Source organism: Heterocephalus glaber, unplaced genomic scaffold (assembly GCF_053883595.1).
Source record: "Heterocephalus glaber isolate CG9 unplaced genomic scaffold, H.glaber_assembly_v1.0 deba00000347, whole genome shotgun sequence".
Lineage (NCBI taxonomy): Eukaryota > Metazoa > Chordata > Mammalia > Rodentia > Bathyergidae > Heterocephalus > Heterocephalus glaber.
This window is the reverse complement of record NW_028258143.1, coordinates 15,144,163-15,168,001: the sequence shown is the minus strand read 5'-3', so window position 1 is coordinate 15,168,001 and position 23,839 is coordinate 15,144,163. Positions and strand designations below refer to the sequence as shown.

Here is a 23,839-nt window from a genome sequence, read left to right as displayed (position 1 = left end):
CTGCATTGCCCAGATGTGGCTTAAACTTGCCATCCTCCTGGCTCTGCCTCCCAGAATACTTGGATTAGAAATGTTTACCACTGGACTTCTGGGAGGTCTAGGAAGATGGTGGAGTGGTAAACAGCAGGGAAACAGGCTCTCTGAGATTTGGTGTCCAGACACTGGAATATAGCAACTTGAGGAAGAAAAGGAGGAGGGAAGTGGGTCTCTGGAACCTAGAAAGGATCTGAAGGGAGAACTGAAGCCCACAAGGAGAGAGAAGAGAGAGGCTTTGTGCAGGGGATTTAGCTCAGTGGTTCCACTGCCTGCCTCAAAAGTGCAAGGACCCAAGTTTGATCCCTGGTACCAAAAAAAAAAAAAAAAAAAATAGAGAGAGGCTTCGATGAAGAAGAAAGGCAGCAAGCAGTGCTTTCTCCCTGAGCCTCTGAGCCCTGTCTTACTGTGTGGGAAGGGCAACTAGAATCTGTAGATACACTGTGACTACTGGTAAACCCAGAGACCTCCACAGAAAATACATCCATGGAACAAAGAAGTGGACGCAGCAAACTGCATTGGCTGGTGAGTTATTTGGGTTCACACATCCCCCAGCAGAGAGCAATTGGCTGATAGTCATTTTTGAGAGGCCCCAACTGAGTTCAGAACTTGGAGCAGCTGCAGGCTGGCTCCATCAGGGCGAGGGGGAACCAAGTTCAAGTTGGCAGGAGGTCACGGAGCCAAGTTCAAGCCAGCAGCAGGCACACAGGGTGTTGCAGGCTGAACATAAAAGGTTCCAGCCTCACAGCCAGAAGCCAACCTGAGCTTCAGAACTAAAGATCAGGGTTGCTGGGATTGTTTACTACCTCACTGTAAATCTACAGCTGGCTTGTTGGGATTAATCAACACAGATCTGGACTCTGTCTGCCCACTTTGTCTACCAGCGATAGTAGAGACATGCCTTGAGGTGGACTTTTTTTTCTCTTATTTTCATTTTTTTCTTGTCTTGGTTTTTTTTTTTCCTTGATTTTTTGTTCTTGTTTTTATTTTTATTTTTATTTTTTTGTTCTTGTTTTTATATAAGAGTGAACATTGTTTCTAGTTTTGTTGTTGTTCTGTTCTGTTCTTGTTTTTATTTCTTTCTTCTCTCCTTCCTGTTTTCTTCATCAGCTTCCCAAAGTTTATGTAATCTTTCTTTGTTCTCCAGCCTTGCTTCTAATCTCTTTGTCTTCTGTTTCTTTATTTTCCCCCTAACCTCTTTTAAATTTTCTCCTCAAGAGTAAAATCACCATACTGCAGGCATATTTGCTGTACACAATTTTCGGGTTTGTTTTAAATTTCATTGTATAAACACAAATCTAGTTTATATGGTTAAAGGTGGCAAGTTAATACTTACCACAGTTTGTCATTTTCTAGGCTGTATTTGATTCTACTGTTGTTGCTGATTGTACTACTTTAGCCAAGGTGACATAGTGGTTCTAATCAGTTGTTCTTCCTGGTATGCCAAGATTGAGATTATCTAAGGGTCATAAATAATATTATAGGCCAGTGCCAAAAAACCATGGGCTAGCCAAACAGGCAGCAACTTCTCATCCCCAGTAAATTGAAGAGGTAGGATCTTGGAACAGACTTAAAACACAAAAGCCAGTTATACTTGGAAGACATCTTTGAGGTGTAGTAATTTCCTAAGGGTTCTAAATACTACCAATAAAGCTACTTGCTATTAGCAAATTACAAGCATTAGCCAACGAATTAAATTTTTTTAAAAATAGAAATTGAGATGACACTTAAGCAAAATGCAACCCCAAACTTCCAGCTCACCAAAGGTAAACCAAGGGAGCAGTGAGGTGGAACAGTTCAAAACCCTCACACCTGGACTCTTTGAAGTGGTAACAAAGCAGATGAATGAAGCTCTAAAACAAAATCAAAGCAGAAATAGTTTCTCAGAAAACTACAGTGATGGTGACCATAATGAAAGACATGGTTAGTAACTCTAGAGCAAATACAAATAGAAAAATAGAGAAGCTTAGGAAAATGATGGAAACCATGAATGCCCAACATAAGAAAGAAATGAAACAGATTCAAACATATCCAGGAGATTAAAAATTCCATTGAAAGTACATGCAGCAGAAGGAGCAAATATGAGGACAGAATAACAGATATAGAAGACAGGACTGTGGTTAGTAACCATGAAAAGAAAGATTTCTTGAAAATAACAAGGGACCATGAAAAATCATTCTAATAGCTTCTAAATGATGCAAAGAAGAATAACTTAAGATTGATCCAGCTCAGTGAAAAAGCAGGAGATAGTTCAAACAACATTAAAAAACCTGTTAACAGATGTAATGACAGAAAACTTCCCAAGCAGGGAAAAATAATTTGACATACAGATAAATGAGGTGTATAGAACTTCAATTACCCATAATCAAAAAAATCTACACCAAGACACATAATAGTCAAGATTCCAGAAGTTCAGCACAAGTACAGAATATTAAAAGATGTTAGAGAAAAAGAAACAAATCACCTATAAAAGAAAACCCATCAGAATCGCAGCAGACTTCTCAACACAAACAAATGTGCATCACCACCCTAGCTATCTTTTAAAAATTATTATTATTAAATCATTAATTGTGCAAATTAATGTTTTCACTGTGACATTCTCATCCATGCCTATATCATGCTTTGATCATGTCTTACCTCCTAACTCCCCTCTCTTGCCTTCCCATCACTTTCCGTCCCTCTGTTCCCCTTGCCCTACTAGGGTAGCCCATCTTCTATTTTCAAGTCTTTTATTTTTACTTTTTAGCCTTGTCATATGAGAGAAAACAGGCAATACTTCCCTTACTGCCAAAGTAATTTATAAACAACAGAAATTGCTTATAGTTCTGGAGGCTGGGGAGTTCAATATCAAGATAACAGCAGGTTTGGTGTCCGGTAAGGCTATTGCTCATAGCTGGACAGAGGACACTGTGTCCTCATGTAATGGAAAGAGCAAATAGGCTCACTAGTTCTCTTTTATAAGGGCACAAATCCCATTCATGAGGGCAGTGTCTAATCACCTAAAAGACCCACCTTACTCTTTTTTTCTCTTGGTTTTTTGAGGCAGGGTCTCACTATGTAGTCTAGGCTGGCCTTGAACTTGCAGTGATCCTCCTACCTCAGCCTCTCAAGTGCTGCAATTACAGGCATGTGCCATCACAACCAGTTTAAGACCCTGCTTTTTAATGTCATCAACATGAGGATTAAGTGTTAACATATGAACTTGGGGAAGGGGAGACACAAACATTCAGACAATATCCTCAATAGTCAATGCTGACTTATTTTTTAATAAGTAAATATTATTTACCATTGATTCTGTTGCAAAATGTATTTATTGTTACTGGCTAAATAATGTTTTGTTATCTTCAGTTAATAATTGTCTTTTTTGCTAGGTTATCTTTATCATAAGTTCAACACCATAAATTCAAGACTATTTCTGCTCTCAAGACACATTGGGCACATTTCAATCTTCCTATGAAAGTTTCTCCCAGAACCCTTTGATAAAGTCTGTGATAGATTGTTAACAAAGCTGGCCAGCAGCAACTTCCTTCCTTGTGTCCTGTTTCCTTGCTCTGCAGTTTTGAGTGCGCCTTCTTCCACTTTGGCTCTGACCTTGACCACATGACTTGCCTTGGCTAATGGAAACTCACAAACATGATGCAGTAGAGGTTTGAAGAGTCTCTTGTGTTTTGGGTTCTTGCACTCCTGCTGCTATGTGATGAACAGGTGCACCTTCTTGATGAGGAGAGAAACAACACAGGCATACGCATCCCCAAGCCAACATCAAAATACCCATTAGGCATGTGCATTAGGCTAGCAGAGCCCTCAAGCTTCAGCTTAGCTGACAATAACTTCAGATGCATAAGTAAACCTAACTAAGACCAACCAGCAGAATTGCCCAGCAAAATGGTGAGCTAAATACATAGTTGTTTTAACCCACCACATTTTGGGTTAGTTTGTTATAGAGCACTACACAACTGATGTAAGCTCTAATGTAGATTGATTTTTGCTCTGGGTTGTAAGCTCCCATTGTAGAATCTCTCTTTAGCATCACCCTAGGAATGTCCTGGGATTTTAAAAATTATATTGAATCTCATTTTCTATAAGCCACATCTTCTTGCTTTCATTTCTCTAATGACTTCCCCAGAAAGGATGAATGAGAAGTAAATTGCTTGTGTGCTCGCTTTGGCAGCACATACACTAAAATTGGAAGTAAATTTCTTGAGACCTAGAATGTCTGAAAAATGTCTTTTTGCTACTATATTTAAATGACAGTTTAGTTTCATATAGAATTTAGGTTGTTAATTCCTTCAGAATTTCGAAGGGCTTTCTCCATTTCTTTGTAGCTTCCTCCATTTCTTTGTAGCTTCCGATGCTACTACTGCCCTGTAGTCAAAAATCAATGTGTGTCAAAGAATGAGACCACCATTTAATATCTGAAGCATTCTGGTTTAGATCTAAAATGCTGTTTATGTCTTATGTTCAGAGATGAGGTTTTTGGAGGGTAACTGAATCATGAGGGCTCTATACTCATCAGTGGATTAGTCTGTTGATGAGTTCATAGCTAAATGTACTATTAGGAGTGGGGCCTCCTGATCATAAGAGGAGGATTACTGGGGGCACAACCTGAAAAGGGTGTATTCTTATTCCTCTCTCTCTCTCTCCTTCCTTGGTGCCAGTGGGTTGAGCAGCTTCTCCTATATGGTTTGTGTCTTGGAGCCAACCAGTCATACATGGACTGAACTCTCTGAAACTGAGCCAAAATAAACTTCATTTTTAAATTGTACATGTGAAGTATTTTGTACCAGCAATGGGAAACTAACTAATAAATGAAGTAAATAAATAAAGTTGAATTTACTGGTTGCCATAGTGTGGGAAAGTGATGCTAGTAAGTCAGTCTGTCAAGCAGAGCAGACTTTTGATTGTGTCTGGGGTTTTTAAGAAGCATGGAATCCAGGGACTGGTGGACTTTCAGAGGCTCCAGTGGGTTGCCATCATGTTTAGAATTACAGTCCTTGGGTAAGCCTTTTGTGATCAGTCGCAAAAGTGTGTTTATTGGAGTAAGTCCATTCCAGACTGAATTGACCTTTCCTTTCCTTTCCTTTCTTTCTTCCATTAGTTGATTTTCAAAAATTTTTAAAATTTTAGTCGTACAAATTTATGTGGTACTGTGTGATAATTTATACTTGTATATAGACTGTGCTGATCATATCAGTTAATATTTTTGTCTCCTAAAACTTGTTTTTTATGTGTGTTATTTGTTTTATTTTTATCTCTTCAAACTTAAAAAAAATTAACACATAATAGTTGTACAAATTTATTTGGTGTGGTATGACATTTCAGTACGTATATACAATATGTACTGATCAAATCTGGGTAATTAACATTTCCATCTCCTTATATTTGGAGACTTTAGCTCCTTTTGTCTCATCTAGTTATTCACAAAATATATAATAGGACATTAGGAACTATAGTCACCCCATAGGACACCAGAACACATTACTTCCATCTAATTCTTTTTCTTTTTTAAATAAAAAATGAGAATGGATTTTTTTTTTTCTTTGGTATCGAGGATCAAACTTGGGTCCTTGAGCTTGCAAGGCAGGCAGCAGAGCCACTGGGCTAAATCCCCAGCCCTCTTTTTTGAATAAAAGAAGACAATTTATTTGAAGAGAACAGATATGGTGGGCGGGCAGCCACTCTGGACAAGTAGGCAATATTGGAAAGTGAATTGGGTTTTTGTCTTTTTATGGAGATCCTTGTCCCATGTAGGCTCCTGGAATCTGATTGGCTCCCTGGGTGCCTTTGGTCCTCCCCTTGGATTTGTTCTTTTTATATGAGCTTTCCCTATCTTGTTGGCAGAGGATAATATTATGGGGGGGGGGGGGTTATGGATAAATATCTTAGGTTTAGGTTTAAGGATTAAGTAAAGGTGAAGTGTGAAATTTTTATGTTAATCATGCTACAGGGAACCTTCTTGACCTTAGTTTTTTTGCCTTTCTCTTTCTGATTGCTCCAGTATATCTTACTTGGTCTTTCTAATTGCTTGAGTCTAATCTGCAGAGGGGGGCAGAAGCTGCCTCTAGCAGTCCTTAGTAAATTTTTTCATTAACTTCTAACAAAGCTCTATGAGGCCTTGTCTATCTATAGGGCCCCCATACCTATCTTCCCCCTGTAAGACCGAGGGCCTTACCAAACACTCCGAGGAGCTGACTGCAGCGACGAACACCCGGGAAGGAACACACCGGACAAGTTGGAAAATAAAACAGACCTTTATTAGTCTGGCCAGACGGCACTCCCAAAGCAAAGTAGCTAAGAGAGGCAACTGGCTCAGAGTCCGAGGCTGTTTTTATAGGGGGTTGAGGGGGAGGTTAACATGTAGATTCACGGAAAAAAAGAACAAAGGTTAGTGGTCGACTGTCACGTACTGACGGTCAGCAGACACACACAGTAATGGTCACGACCGTCACGTACTGATGATCAGCAGACACAGTGATGGATTGTTCTACCGATAGTGGGTCCGGGAATTTTCGTTCTCCGGACAAACAAGGGGTTGAATGATTTACTTAGGAACTTTGCTTTGTTACAGATTTTATCTACTATCTCAAGACTAACAAGCACATTCTAACCATTAAATTTTAAACACAACAGAGGCTAGGGGAATAACTGAATTTTGAATCATACGGTCCCACACCCCCTCTGAGACAACCATGCAACTGCTTTTGGGGAAATAGGACTTCCATCTAATTCTCTGTAAATACCCATTACCCAACCTCTCACCATTCCCCTTTCCCCTAACCCTTCTCGGCCTCTAGTAATCACCCTTATATATTCTGATTTTTTTTTTTTAACATCCACATATGAGAACTGGTTGACTTTCAAAAGCAAAGGACAAATACTCATTGGTTGGCTTGCAGAATGTTCACTGAAAGGAGTTGCTATTGATCAATTAAATCAGTTTAAACTCACTTTTTGTTTTTTGGTACCGGGGATCTAAACTCACTTTTGATGGCCACTTGTTGCCATGACTGTAGATCATTTTCTAAGTTTTCCGAACATTGTGTTCTTATAAATTGCTGATCCTGTATGTATGACCAGGATACTAGTTTTTCCTTTTTATAGTCTTGCAGAATCTCCTTTTCGCCTTCAGCCGGAGATTTAGCTCAGTGGTGCTGCTGCCTGCCTCACAAGCACAAGGTCCTGAGTTTGATCCCTGATACCAAAAATAAATAAATACCCAAATAAATAAATAAAATTACAGTGTTAGCTGGGTGTGGTGGCACACGCCTGTTATCCCAGGACTCGGGAGGTTGAAGCAAGGGGATCACAGTGAGCTTGAGGCAAGCTTGTGCTACATAATTAGCTCAAGGCCGCCTGAATCACATAGTGAGAACCTGTCTCGGAAAATCAAAAGTAAAATAAAACCACAATGTTTTGCATTATCCTGAGTCTGTTTTCATTTGGTAAATGTTTCAATCTGGAAATTAAGATCATTTATTATCTCCTCCTCTTCATTTTCTCTATTTTCTGTTTTTCTTCTTTTAATAGTAACACTCCCTGACTAATTCCAAATTGTCTTAATTTTTTATTAAATATATTCATCCCTTTTTCTTTTTTGGGGGAAAATTCCTTAAGTATATTTCAGCCTTTCTATTGAAAATTTTCATTTCTGCTACATTTAATTTCCAAAAACCTTGCTATTTTTGGAATGTTCCATTTATTTATTAGGATTTTTTTTTAAAAAATAGAATTCTCTTCTTCTTTCATGCTAATAGTAGCTTCTTTTTGTGAGGTTTTTGACATTTGCTTTATCTTTATTTCTTTAACATTACTTTTTTCTTTTTACTTTACCTTTTATTTTTCAGGGCAAGACTTTGAGAAGATATCTCATAGTCTTTGGATCTGACATAGTGATACCTCAATTGTTGAGCTCAATTTGTTCCAAATTCATGTTCAAACACTGAAACATTTGAGAACTGAACATATTTTTCCCATAAGAAATAATGGAAAACCAAATATTGGTTCTGAGGCCCCAAAATTACACTTATAAATTCATTTTTCCAGGACTTTAACAAATTTTTCATGATTCCTTTCTTTAATTCTATTGTGGTTCTCACAGTTTTCCTCTTAGCTTTACTGCCGGTCTCACTAACTTTCTTTGGAGCCTAGATTACACTATTTTATGCAAATAAAGGGCAAAAAAAACCATGCACAAAACAGAATGACAAAGGTTTTAATGCACTAACACAAGCACTATAAATTGTCTGGGCCATAGTGGAGCTTAGTCTGAAACAGCAGCCCTTTGTGACTACAACTGAGACATGACGTATGATTCACTCTTAGCCCCATACATGTCTTTTTCAAGTCAGATTTTCAGTTCTGCTATCAAGCAAAGTTATGAACACTGAGCAGATTTTTTTCAAACTTTGCTGTTTGAACTGTGAAAAGTTTGATCTTGGAGTCATTTGACCACCAAGGTATCACTATATTTAAGACTGATTTACTAGAACACAGCCTAGAAGCTGTGAGCATATGTGAGCAGGGCTGGTCTGCTATGGGCTTCTTTTACTGTGGGAGCATAAGAATGGACTATTTAATGGGGAAATTTCCAATGTCACTGTGTTAGTTAGCTTTTCATATCTGTGACAAAATATCTGGGAGAAACGATTTTAAAAAAGGAAAGGGTTATTTTAGCTCACAGTTACAAAAGTTTCAGTACATGGTTAACTGGCATAATGTAGGCCTAAGGCATACATTGCCTTAGGCCTGAGGTGAGGTAGAACATCTTGATGGAAGGGCATGGAGGAGAAAAGCTGCTTGCCTCATGGCAGTCAGGAAACATACAAAGAGGGAAAGAGACAGAAAAAGGAAAGGCCCAGGGACTAGATATAGTCCCTAACGTCACATCCCCATGATCAACACCCTTTAACTAGCTAGGCCTGCCTCCTGTTTCCATTACTTTCCAATGATGCCATCAAATTATGATCCCATCAATGGATTAATGCAATGATGAAGTTAGAGCCTTCATGATCCAATCTCTTCAAAAGACCATCTGGTGGCAACTAAAGCTTCAACACAGTGAGGCTTTTGGAGGACATTTTAGAAAACAACCATAGTCATCAGTATCCTTCCAACATCAGGTTTTCATCACAGATGAGCCATATTTCCCAGGGAAAAGATTTCTGTTATCTTACTGAGAGGTTGAAGGTCTAATTTCAGTGCCTTGGGCCCAGAGCAAGGACAGATGAAAGTAGCATAAGGTACCTCAAAAACTAATATGTACAAGTTCATTTAGTCCCCTATTTTTTTAGTACAGTTCCCTTACCCTCCAATTACACTGGGATTTTTCCAGGCAGAGTCATCTATTTTACCCTTCCCTGAAAATAAACCCTCACTCTTTTGCCAACTGAGATAGGTCAGATACCATACAGATATGGAGAGGAGTCTAGGGATGCAATTTCTTCTAAAGCAGAGTTCCTAACAATCCTCCTGATTTATTTCATATTCTTTTCCTCACTTCCACAAGGACCTGCTACCATTAGTTTCCAAGTCCTTGGATATCCTGTAAACCATATTAATTTTAGTTTTCTCTACTATCTGATTAGATTCAATTTTCTCAGTCCTATCAACTCCTACTATGTAGTCACCTACTTTCTAGCTTCCACACTTATCTCTTCTAAATAACTCTATTTATTAGATGTAAATCTTAAAATTTAGTCTTTTACTCAGTTTTAGTGAAGTTTCCAGAAGAAGTTAGAAGTGCATGTTAAATCTCCCATTTACATAGAGCTTGCCTTTTATTTTCTATTTATGTAAAATGTGTTAATGGCTTCATAATTGAATCTAACATGTGCAATAGATATAAAACTGATTAATGACAGATTGCTCTAATTGCAACAAGCTTAAAATAATGGTTTCCTTCTTAAAAACACAGAGAAGAAAAGAAAAAAGAATTAAGGACTAATCCAGTGAAGAGGGATGCATAATTATAAATCAAGATTAATATGGGTGGAAATATTCTTTCCAAGCATTTGTATGCCCTTGCTAAAATGACAATTGCATAACAACCTTAATAGAATTTCTAAGCTTGTGTAAACTTGTGGGAGGGTTTTAGTCACGTATGATTTCACACTATAGTCTGCCAAGGCAATGAAAAGTATGGAATTCACATTTTCAGTTGTCATTCCACATAGGAACCCATGCAGAATTCTACATATGGAAACATATGTGCTTGTCAAATTAATCACTTTCCTTTGTTGCACCAAAAATTTAATACAGGCTTCTAAATAACCTGTCTGGAGAGTAATTCCTTTACTAATCCTGTGGTAAGTCATATCCCAGTAAATTACTGTTGTAATGTTGATGCTGCTTTGTAATTGCAGCCATGTTTTCCAGGGTTCCACTCCCTGCAGCCTTTGAGGATGGCTGGCTTCCATGCCTAGAACCAACCCAGACATCAACATACTGTAATACTGCAGAGCAGAAACAAACATGAAAGCACATGTAGTCAGCTATTCCATCTCCCTCTGAAGCATCTTCTTATTCTCTGCCTGAAACCATGATCTATTCTCCCCACCTTAATAGGGTGAAGATGGGGAGATGTGGCTCAGAGAACACAAAGTAGCAGGTATGTAGGAAGAATAACTCTATTGCTCTAATGTAAGACATGAAGACCATAGTTAATAAAATTATACTGTATATGGAATTTAGGCTAAATGAGTAGATTTTAGCTGGTCTTGCCACAAAAACACAAAAAGGAAACTATGAAAGATGATGTATACGTTCACTTGTTTCCTTACAGTAACCTTTCTACTAGCTGTATGTATCCCATAACACCATGTTGTATGCCTTAAATATACACATAAAATTTATTTGGAAAAGAGAGAAAAGAAAATCCTCCCCTGATTCTGCCATCTTTTGAAAGTTGCTGATGACCTCTCAATAATCTTCTCAACTTTCATCCTCTGATCTCTTGGTGGCTTTGTTAAAATGAGTCAATTCCTCTTTACTAAAGATAACTTATAGCCCAGTTCACACATAATGGAGCCTCAATAGGGAAGTTAGATTTCTCACTTCACACCCAAACCCTCCCTCCTTTAAACATATCCTAAGTGGTAATAATAAAAGCATATATTGAATGATGATTTAGATGTTGTGCTAATTTCTTTATACATATTAAGTCTTTCCGTCATTGCAGTAACCCTATTATTGGAGGGCGATCAATCCTCTGACTGCCTAGAAAGGGGGATGGCAAGGGCGAAAGAAAGACCATAGAGACAGGTGTAATTTCAAAGTAAAGGGGGGGCTGGGAGGTCAGTGCCTCAGAGTAGGCAAAGACTCTGAGCTGGCCATTATTTATTGGGTACACACAATAACTGGAGGGAGCACCAGGTGACTTAGGGGTGGCGGTAATCCTATGTGGATGAGGATCTTATGCTGATGAGACTTTTAGGTCACCGAGGATCTTATGTTGATGAGGGCCATAAGGAGAGCATTCTTACATACAGGAGTAGGTGGGATAAGATAGCAGGCTAATAAAGAAGTGGTCCTCCCCCAGGTGGAACCTTTCTCTTTTTTTATTACTACTCATTCTAGAAGAACCAGGATGTTTTCAGCTGATGTACTCTTGTCTTTGAACATCACAGTATCATGGGACCATTGAGGCCTCAACCTGCGACCCGAGGCAAAACGGAGTTATGTTTCTGCATGCCATAGCTGGCTCTCGGGCAAGATGACATTGAGCCTTAGACAGCTGTAGTCATACTTTAATTATGAAATGATTCCCCCCTCCAATACATGTAGAATGTCTGTCAACGCCCTATGAAATTCAATCTCTTATTTTTTCACTTTTTTTTACTAATACATGTTTGCAGTGCATAATGATTACATTCCTCGTCAGGAGGTGGTGCGTGTACACAACACATTTCAATCCACTCTCTCTCCTCCCTTCATCTCTTGATATCCTTCCCATTTGAAAAAAAATCTATCACACTACTTCCTATTGTCTGCCCTTTATTTTGCTCTTTGTTTATATTTTGGGTTTCTCATATGAGAGAAACCATCCAATATTTAAGCTTGTGCGTCTGATTTATTTCACTTAATATTGTTGTCTTATACCCATGTTTATTAATAAAAATCCAAAGGATTTATGCAGTTTTATCCAGAACAAATACTAGTCAGTGGCGGTACAATACCTAAACGGAATCACCATTTACCAAGGTGACCAAGCCAGAACCCTGAAGATCAGCGTGTATTTCTCTCTTTCTCTTTGTCCCCACATTTTTACCATCTCAAGCCAGAATACCACCATTTTGCATTATGCCAGCCTATTAATGCACATTTTTAGACTATTCTCCATAAATAGCCAACATATGAATTTGATAAATCTATAGCCATAATGAGAGTTTTAACAACTAATTTCAAAAACCAACATCATGCAGACAAAATAATTACATGGATGAACATTCATCTCTATTGTGTGGATAACACAGTTAACAAAGCAAATAGGATAGACATATGTGGAAAACTAAACACCAAAAACAGAGAATATACAATTCTTGGAGCATTTATAAAAATTGAAATGTCCTATGCCACAAAGTGAACCGCAACAAATACCAAATAGTCATTATCATCGTGACTATCATTGTGGCCATAGTCCCTGATCACAATTTAAAAAAATTACAAATCAGTATCAAAAAGATAGTCAACCTCCTGTTCTGTTTTTCCCTTTCTCTTCCCCAGATAAAATGCAACGGATTCCCAGGCTCCCTCGGGAGACAGGGGAGGCATAAGGAAGAAGTCAGAATATTTCCTGCCTCCTGTGAATTACTGCTTTAGTCTCTCAGCTTCTGTTGAACAGTCTGCACCTTGGCTCTGTCTCATTCCAGATGGTGGTATTACTAAGCTAGACCCTTCCTACTCAGGGGAGACCATAGTTTCACCTACTTCCCACCTTCACTGATGTCTGGATTGCCTCAGTGTCCTCAGATAGCTTCTTAGTTTCTCCATTATCCATGGAATGAATTCTGTGTATTAAATTCCTCTCAGTTGAACACACACAAATCACAGCTGATATAACCTCATACATTTGGAAATTCCATCTAGGGCTGAGGGTGTGGCTCAGTAGCAGAGCACTTGCCTATCACGTGTGAAGCCCTGGGTTTGATCTCCAGCCCCTGGAAGGAAAAAGTGTAGAAATTACATCTAAAATTTCAGCAATCAATATTCAGAAAGAAGCAGGAACACAAACTACATATCAACATTTTGGGAGGTAAGTATTCTTTACCGAGAAATTTATAACCCTAAAAATGAGCTCTAATTCTGAGCCTCCTCCTAGTTTGGCAATCTTGTTTATGTTATCTTCATCAGTCTAATTTTTTTCCTTTTTTCACCAATTCTGTATTATTCCTTGTTTTTTTAAACATCTGTAGCTTTGCTAGGCGTCTCCACTTGGAGTATCTTATTACCCTTGAAAACAGTACTTTCATCTCTCAAACTCTATTATTAATGTATGCTGGTAGATTTACTTTAAACTGTATCTCTCTTGCCCTGACTTCTCTATTGACTATCATTCTCAAGTTTACAATTGTGAACTGGACATCTGCACTTGCATTTTCCGAACACCAAATTTAACATGGCTAAAACTGAATTCATCATCCTCTTCCCACTCTCAAGAATCTCTTGTTCCTAGTGCTATTCTTGGTACCAGGGATCGAGTTCTGGACCTTGCGCTTGCGAGGCAGGCGGCGGCACCACTGAACTAAATCCTGGTCCTAATGCTATTCTTGATGCCATCACTTTCCCAAATATCCATCCTTGAAAATTCAGACTTCCCAAGGACAATGATTCATCTCTTTCCTTTTCTTTTTCTTTTGTTTTGAGCACAGAGCCTGACACATAACTGGTATGTAGTAAATATTTTTTAATAAATGTAAGATTCCCTCCTAATTCCATATCCCTTTGTATTTTTTTGAGTTCTGTACTGCCCTCCCACATTCATTCTTTTTCTTCTATTTCTGATGCACTAGCCTCTGGGCCACTCACTTGGAGAAGCAGCAGGAGGACTAAAATTCTTAGTATTAAATTATAACTAACTCAGCCTGGTGTTTAACACAACCCACGCGAAATACAAAATGTTTCCTAGTCAGCAAGAACAGAGAGACCTGACTGCAATGTTCTTAATGTTGTTAACATAATTAAGAGACAATGTATCTATCAAATGGGGTACTGATTTGTGGAATGTGGAAAACACAGCCAAAATTAATGCCAAGAGTCTAGTCTAGTTTGTTCAGGGTGACTCTTGGCTGCAGTTATTTTGTTAGATTTAACTGCTCTAGAACCAACCTTAACCTTTAAATTTCTAGCAATCCCACAACTACAAAAATTAAATTATCACTGATGTTGTTCCTCTCTATTCTTCATATCTACTTCATTCTTTTTGTTGCTTACTCTTTCCTTTGTCTCTCAGTTTTAACTCCTCGTTCTTCCCAACCAACCATAATGTACCAAGTTCTCAGTAAAACACACCCAGATTTGTCCTTTAATTAAATCTTTTTGCCTCTTCTTGCCCCTTCTGAATCTTGTCCATGGCCACCAGATCTTCACCCTGGTGCTTCTTTTCAAATGTAATGACCTAAGACCCAGCAGTGTACAAAGATTCCCTGTGGCTTTGCAGTCAGGGTACCCAAATCAGAACCACACTTCAAAGTCCCATTTCCTCCTTAAATTCATAGCTGCTATGCCCCACTTACATTGATTCCTCACCTGGCTTTCTCTGGGTCCAGGGACATTGAAGTGAAGTGGAATTATTATGAAACTGACGAGGCTTACCCCTAGTGTCTGTTGCCTGCAATCTCCTCGCAAACCCTTTACTTAAGTTTTACTTATCAATTTGTACTTTTTTTCTATTTTGTTGTTATTGTTTGTTTGTTGAATCAGTCTTGTTATTTACTTCAGGCTGGCCTTGACCTCACTATATAGCCCAAGCTGGTCTCACAGTGATCCTCCCCACTCTGTGTCTCGAGTCCTGGGAATACAGGTGTACACCACTACACCCAGCTATATTTTTTCTTAAAGGAGGTCTTCCAAATGGGAAAAGTTCAGGCTCCTTATAAACAACATCTGCTCTTAAATAGAGGCATTTACTTACATTATTTTAAAAATATTTTTAAACTAGTTAATGTATCACAAACTTGTTTTTTTGTTTTTGCTTTGTTTACTTGGTATGAGTTTTCTGCTCTGTTTGGTATAGTGTGGTGCTTAAAAGGGTGACAATAGAGCCCAAAGACCTGTGTTCAACTTTTATTTTTTAACTCCCTCGAGCCTCACTTTTTTCACCTGTTAAATAAGAATGATTATGGTGAAGACCACATTATGACTTGTCAAGGCCCAAGGCACTTTTGTCTTCATGAGCTCCTTTCTCCATAAAAATGATTACAAATTATATTTTGTGACTGTTGGCATAAAGGATAATATCTTTCAGAAGGAATCATATGCCTTTTAACCCTCTTCCAATTCTAAAGGAGACTAAAACATTTTAATGAGTCCCTAAAAATATAGCCATATACATTGTCCATAAAGAGCCTAATGGATAAGCTGACCCTGACTGTAGTTCACGTAAAGAAGTCTGGTAAATAATAAATGAGACAATGCACATAAGACACTTGATAAAGTACCTGGCACATTTAGATGCCCAATGCATGTTGATCATTTTTTGTTGTTACACTGTGTCTCTTTTGTATTCTTCATAGTGAATAACAATATAAATGCTCACTAAATTGATTTAATTAGAGCATATTTTACACTATACTTATAGTAATGGAACTTTGAAAACAGATATTAATTCTTGTAATATAGTATCAATTAAAGCATGCCTGTGTTTGTAGGCTTGGTTCCTGCACTGTATTTCACGCATTTATTGCTTGCCAGGCAGGTGCTCAGATGGTTACAAGATGACCTACCTAAAACAATGTTCTTTCATAGTAGATTCACAGACCCCATCCAAGAGATCCCAAAGCCATAAGAATTTTATTAGAGCTCTTGGCTCCAATCTTTCATAACAAATCTTGAGCTAGATCAGCTGGTGCTTAACAGGACTGCTTGTGGTTGCAACACCTTTGTTCTTCCTCTTTGATTACAGTATTATTTCAATTTCTGTTGCCAACAATTGACTACATGGGATGTTCGCAAAAGGTTCTTGAAGAATGTCAATTTTCAACATCTACTTTTATTTTAATTAATTAATTAATTTTATGTTCTGTATGCTGTAAAGAAAAAGACTCTGCAACAGAAAGATGATACTTTATATGGTTTAACTTTTCCTGCTTTTCAATTAACAGGAGTCTTAGGAGCTATTTTACTTTATAGAATCTATATAATTACATAACTTTGCTGTTTGCATATGGAAGGCAAGATTGAGCATTCATTATAGAGAAGAGTTTCAGACTCAGAAAGAGTTGGGGTCAAATCTCTTTTTTTTTTCTTACCAGGGATTGAACTCAGGACCTTGTGCTTTTGAGGCAGGTGTGGCGGCACTGAGCTAAATCCCCGGCCCCCTCAAATCTTAATTCCAATAGAAAACAATGTGGAAATAAACACATACAGTTGTTAATAGAGGTTATCTCTAGTACAGGGCATTGGGGAGAGGATGGAGAACTCCAATTTTACATTCTTGTCCTCTAAATTTAATTTGTTACAATGCATGTATAGCTGTGTAACTTGAAAAGCAGAGTAAGGAAGAGGATCAGTTCTGTGCTGTGAGGTACACAATTAGGCTTTCTATGTAGCTGTCCCTTGGTATCTGCTGGGTATTGGTTCCAGGACCTCAGCAGCTGCTCAAGTCTCATGTAAAATAACATATTCACCTGTTACTGATCAACATCATCCCGTATATTTTAAATAATCTCTAGATTACTTATAATACTTATTATGAATTAAGCGCTATGTAAATTGTTGTTAGACTGTATTGTATACAGAATGATGACAAAATGAAATCTTTGTTGGTTCAGTGCAGACTCTATTTTTTTGTTTTTCATCCTCAGTTGGTTGAATCCATGGATACAGAACCCATAGATATGGAGGGGTGACTGTGCTACAATTTACTGATTCATAACGTGGAGAAGTTTGAAGGATTACTGTGAAATAACACATATAAGGCACTTAGAACTTTGCCAGGCACAAATTTACTGTCCAGTAAATCTTAGCTGTTATCACTATGCAAAGCATTTAACTCAATATCTGGCATATAGTAAGGGTTCAAAAATGGTAGTCTTGCCCCCGGATTTAGCTCAGCGGCACCGTGCCTGCCTTGCAAACGTAAGGTCCTAAATTCGATCCCTGGTACCAAAAATGGTAGTCCTAGGGCTGGGGATTTAGCTCAGTGGTGCTGGACCTGCCTTGAAAGCCTGAGTTCAATCCCCAGCACACACACACACAAAATGTAGTCTTAAAAAATTATAGGTATTCTGACTATACATGTAAACGCATCTTGGTTCTTTTTATGCAGGTTTTCTTCTTTTTGGCAGTTGGTTGTTTTAAAGGAAATATAGGCCCTAATTGAGGAATGTTCTTAGAAATAATTGACTTAGCCTTTTTTTTTTTTCAGTACTGGGGATTGAACCCAGTGTCTTCACACTAAACTACATCCCAGTTCTTTTTATTTTTTTCTTTTTCTTTTTTATTTTGATGCGAGGTCTCACTAAATTGCCCAGGTTGGTCAAGAACTTGCAATCCTCCTGTCTCACCATTCCAGAGTGCTGGAATTACAGATATGTGCTACTGTGCCCAGCTGGCTTAGACACTTAAAAAAATGTTATTGTCAGGAAAAGTAAAAAAGATTGAAAAGCTATTAATGCTAATTGAATATTCATTATCAAGCCTGAAATTATGTTAAAGAAGTCGGTCACTAAATATGTGCTGATAATGTGGAAACACTATGATTTATTGCTGAAAGAGTGTAATTGACATCCTTGGAGGGTGTCATGGTTTGTGTCTTGATGTCCCCCGCAAAGCCTCAGGCAGTCATAGGCTTTCCCAGAGGTGGCTGAATCTAGAGTGTGTGATGCTGGGATTAAGGATGTGTGAGTACTAAATCAGTATACTGATTGGCTTGGCACCACCCTAATCCCAGTAACCTGGGTAAGATAAAAGGGGCAGAAAGATGCTGTTAAATTCCCTTGTTGCTTTTCCAGTCTTCTGTGTGCAAAGAACTGTTTCTCCTCTGGGATGCCCCTCTTCCATGTGCCACTCTGCTTTGGAGCCAGCCAACTCTGGACTGAAACCTCTACAAACTGGGAGCTAAATAAACCTTCCCCCTTTAACTTTGGATGTCAGGTATTTTGTCTCAGCAAGGAGAAAAGTATAACTAAGATAATGGGTAATTCAGTAGCATCTTCCAAAAGTAGAAATTAAGTTAAAAATTAAATCAAAATTTTAACTTCTAAGTAATTATCCTACAGAGATGGTTCCATCTATATGAAATGACTCAAAATTATATATTCACTGCAGGTATTCATTGGAAGGGCAGTTTGGAAACAATATACATGATCACAAGTAATGGGATTTTTCTGAAGTAAATTATGTTACACACATACAAGAGAGTCAAATGGACACAATAGACTACTATAAATGTACTTTTTGTTCAAAGGTCACCAAAACAATTTTTATATCCAGTGTTTAACTGGGTATGCACACAGGCATGACACAGGTTTGGATTCATTAAGTCCTCATGCAGAATCATATTCTTCTCATAAAGAAGCCAGTGTACAAATGTACTTTTATGGAAAGCTCTCCAAGTGAAGGAAAATTAAGAAAGAAAAGTAAGGTGCAGAACACTGGTAGGATACATCCTGATATGTGTGTAGGGAAAATATATGAGGCATGATCAAAATATACAAAGTATGTTTAAATTTTAAAAATTCTTACAGCAAGACACATTGCCATTGATCCCACTTTGAACACACCTATCCCATCCTTCTTGCCACTTTCTAAAGCAGACCTAGAAGTTCTCTTTCATGATTGTTCTCTTTCATATTGTTCCACAGGGAATGCTGCTGCCAAGTGCCATGTAATGATAGGCAAATTTGTGAAAACATTACTGTGTGTCCTCCTCTATCTGATTTACTGGACCTGGCACTGTGTGACTTCTGCCTTGTCCCCAAAGTCAAAATGACCATGAAAAGTACACCTTTTCAGTTGATTTAAAGACATCTAAGTAACCATAACAATAAACTAAAACGTGAAAGAGGACTTCCAGAACTACTTCAAAAGTGGCGAGAAAGATGGTGTAAGAGTGTTTGAAGTGAAGAGGAATATTTTGAGGGAGATTAATGGCAATGTGTCTTTGACTGTAATAAATATTTTAAAACTTACGTGTTCACTGTATTTTCTGATCACATGTATATGTATATGCTTGTATGTGCAATTATTTCATATGTACCTATTCATATTTTGTAAATTCATATACAAATATATTTTATACCTCTAATATCTTTATTTACATAAAATTTAATACACTGATACGTGTAATATATTTGTAGCAGGTAGAATGGCTCTGTATTGATGCCTAAGACTGTTGAGAAAATAATTGGCTTCAGAGAAGAAACTGAATTGGCAGGAGACAGGGGTTGAGTGAAGGAGAATTACTTACCTTGGCATACCATTTTGCACTGTTTGTGTTTTGTGCAATATACAGGTACTACCTATCACAAAAACTGCAGAAGGAAGGCAATTTAGAGTGTTGGAGAGCCAACACAAAAATCAGTAAGAAGAAGTAAACATTTGTTAATAACACGAGGGCAAGCAGATGGAGAAAGAACTCGTACTGAACAATTCTCCAAATATAGAAATAATATGTCACCCCTGTCGCAAGACCGAGGAACAATGGGGCAGGAAACTGAAGAAAGTCAGACAAACATGGCAGGTTCAAAAAAATCTGCTTGCCGCTTAAAGGTTGTCTTTTTTATGGAATGAAGATTATCTCAAATCTCATTTCTTCTTTTAATAAAACTTAGGTAAAGTGATTAATATTATGTGTTTTGGGGTTTTTTTGGTCTCTCTTCTCTTGCTAATATCACAATACTAAAGACTGGGTATATTATAAAGAAAAGAGATTTATTTTGAATCAAAGTTCTGGTCCAAAGTGGAGGGGCTGCTGTAGTGAAAGCCTTCTTAGGGGCAAATTCCAAGGAGGTGCAGGCCATCACATGGCCAGAGATAGGGAGCTGTGAGTGATATAGCCAGACTGGCTTTTACAGGGGACCTGCTCTTCCATTAATCCATTAATCCATTAATTGCATTAATATCTGTATACTAATGAGAGCAGAGCTCTAATCGCCTCTTAAAGGTCCCATCTCTTAATGTTTCATAATGGGGATTAAATTTCCACATGAATTTCAGATGGGATGTGCCATATTTAAACCATAGTGTATATTAATTATACCTCAATTTAAAAAAATTAATTAATTTTCAATAAGTCAAGCATGATGTTATATCTGTAACATCACATACAACTGGCAAGAAAAGGAAAGGAAGTATTGGGATGATGGTATAGTTCAGTGACAAAGTCTGTGCTTAGTAAGGGCAAAACCTGAGTTTGATCCCTAGCACAAAAAGAAAGGAAAAAAAAAGGAAGGAAGTAATGATACACACAACAATTTGGATGGGTCACAAAAGCACTATGTTAATTAACAGTAGCTAGTCTCCAAAGATTATGTTTGAAGATCACATTTATATGACATTCTCAAAAGCAAAACTATAGCAAGGAAGAAAACACATGGTTTAGGGACTTGGAGTGGGCAATTATAAAAGAGTAATATGAGGAAGTTTTTGAAAGGGAATGGAATTGTTCTGTATCCTTATCATGGTATAGTTACATGAACCATATATGTTATGCATTAAAAAGTCAAATCTATTATACAATAATCTTTAAAATTTTTTAAGATTAAAAATAAAACAAAATCCCTTGTTTGAAATTGAATGAATGTTTGAGACGTTGCCTAATGGGAAAGACATCTTTGGAATGGTATTTCCCAAGTCACAGTCAAGAATCCACATAGTTGACTAGATGGGGCCTCTGCTTAAGAATGGCACCTTTGAAATATTGGTGGTCCTGGTGTCTGGTTACCTACCCAAAGGCCTGAATTTTAGCTGTTTTCTTTAATCATCCACTTAATCTGGCAGTCTGAACCCTTTTCCCTAACTAAACTCTGACTTTCATACTCTGAGAAAATATCCCACAGGACTGGACCCTCCTTAACCATCTATCTTCCTTCTAATCTATATAAATTTCTGCAGTGGCTGTCTTATGTAAAACACAGCAAAAATTTATTGTACATAGTTTCTACTAAATGTTAAAGAAAACATAAAAAATGAAGACAGAGAAATAGGAAGTAGGGAGAAGTTCTAATAATTCCTCAAATTATATATTCTGTGATTTCAAAGATTCAATATATATGCTAATTTGTTTCATTTATACCTCTAGGTCCTCTTAGTTCATTGAAAAGAAAGTTTTGAGCCAATATCATACTAAAAGGTCAAAAACTGAAATCCTTCACACTAAAATCAGGAACAAGACAAGGATGTCCACTATCACCACTCTTGTTCAATATAGTTCTGGAAACATTAGCCACGGCAATTAGACGAGAAAGAAATAAAAGGAATAAAGATAGGAAATGAAGAAGTCAAATTGTCCTTATTTGCAGATGACATGATACTCTATATAGTAGGCTCCAAGAACTCCACCAAAAGTCTTCTAGACTTAATAACCAAATTCAGTCAAGTAGCTGGTTACAAGGTCAACACACAAAAATCAATAGCTTTCCTCTACACGAATGACAGGCTCACTGAGAGAGAAATAGGGCAAAGAATTCCTTTCACAATAGCATCCAAAAAACTGAAATACCTAGGAATCATCCTAATGAAAGAAATCAAAGACCTCTTCTCTGAAAATTATATCACTCTGAAAAGAGAGATTGAAGATGATATCAGAAAATGGACAGACATCCCCTGCTCCTGGGTAGGAAGGATTAATATAGTGAAAATGGCCATACTTCAAAAACTTCTATATAGATTTAATGCAGTTCCAGTTGAGATCCCAGCAGCATACTTCATGGACCTTGAGAAAACAATCCAAGAATTCATTTGGAACAAGAAGAGACCCAGAATAGCAAAAGCAATTCTTGGTAACAGAGACATGGCAGGGGGTATCACAATCCCCAACCTGCAACTCTACTATAAAGCTACTGTGATAAAGACAGCATGGTACTGGCAAAGAAACAGACCTGAGGACCAGTGGAACAGATTAGAAGATGCAGAAACAACGTTAGACACACTCAGCCATCTCATCTTTGATAAAGGAGCCAAGCACCCTCACTGGGGAGAGATAGCCTCTTTAATAAATGGTGCTGGAATAATTGAGCTTCAACTTGCCAAGGATTAAAACTAGGCCTATATCTCTCACCATGCACTAAACTAAAAACAAAATGGATTGAGGATCTAAATATTAAAATAGAAACTCTGAACCAGTTGGAACAGAGGTTAGGTAGAACCCTTGAAGAAATCGGTGTAGGAAGGGATTTTATGAATGGAACCTCAGTTGCCTGTGAACTAGCACAAACAATCAACAAGTGGGATCTCTTCTTATTAAAAGGCTTCTGCACAACAAGAGAAACCACCAGCAGTGTGAAGAGACAACCCACAATGTGGGAAAAAATCTTCACCTTCTTTTCCTCAGACAAAGGTCTACTATCTCGAATCTATAAAGAATTTAAAAAGATCAGACCTCCCAAAGTTAAAGACCCAATCAGAAAATGGGCATCTGAAAAGAAAAGACATTTCTCAGACAAGGAAGTAGAAATAGCAAATAAATACATGAAAAAATGTTCAACATCACTGGTCATTCGAGAGATGCAAATGAAAACAATGCTGAGATTCCACTTCACTCCAGAAAGAATGGCTGCTATCATGAAATCAACCAATAACAAATGCTGGCGGGGCTGTGGGGAAAGAGGAACCCTGCTCCACTGCTGGTGGGAGTGTAGACTGGTGCAACCACTGTGGAAATCAGTATGGAGATGCCTCAAGGAACTGGGACTGGAAGTCCCATTTGATCCCACTATTCCCCTGCTGGGGATCTTCCCCAAAGAATTAAAAGAATCATACCACAGTGATATAGGTGCACTCATGTTCATAGCAGCACAGTTTGTGATAGCTAAAATTTGGAAACAGCCCAAATGCCCATCAACTGGAGACTGGATCAAGAAAATGTGGGTTTTTTAATAAAATGGAGTACTACTCAGCCATAAAAAATGAGAAATAAGAGACATTTATAGCTAAATGGATGCACATTGAGGCAATACTCTTAAGTGAAATAAATAGGACACATATGTATAAATACCAAATAGTTTCTCTGGTGTGAGAAACTGAAAGTGTAAATAAGGACTAAAATGTATAATTGGTAATGCGAAATATGAAGAAAAGGGGCAAAGGGGAAGGAAGTGGGAGGGCTAGGGGAAAGGATAGAAGGGAATGGGATTAATATGAGAAAATGGAAAAATAGGAACAAAATCTTTGTAAATAGGGAGGAATGGAGGGGTTGAAGAGAGGGCTGGGCAAGGGTGAAAAATAAGAACCAAGAGAGACTATGTAAAGTGCAAATTTCCAATGATGAATGTCATTATATTGTATACCTAAAATGTACCAATGATTAGAATGAATAATCAATAATGCAAAATAGGAAGAAAAGGTCCAAAGGGGTAGGGGTAGTGGGAGGGGCAGGGGAAAGGAAAGAAGGGAAAGGAAAAATGCTGAGAAATGGAAAAAATGGAAATAA

The 23,839-nt window shown here is 37.8% G+C and overlaps 1 protein-coding gene across 1 annotated transcript in view; it reads left to right on the top strand.

The window, feature by feature from the left end:
- Positions 1-20,030, top strand: part of LOC110344231 (uncharacterized) — a 61,387-nt gene extending 41,357 nt beyond the window's left edge. Inside the window, exons 4-5 of the mRNA XM_021237521.2 lie at positions 10,597-10,639; positions 12,754-20,030. Coding sequence (XP_021093180.1) covers positions 10,597-10,639; positions 12,754-12,803 — 93 coding nt within the window. The 3' untranslated portion in view covers positions 12,804-20,030. The remainder of the gene's footprint in view (positions 1-10,596; positions 10,640-12,753) is intronic.
- Positions 20,031-23,839: the final 3,809 nt, after the last annotated feature.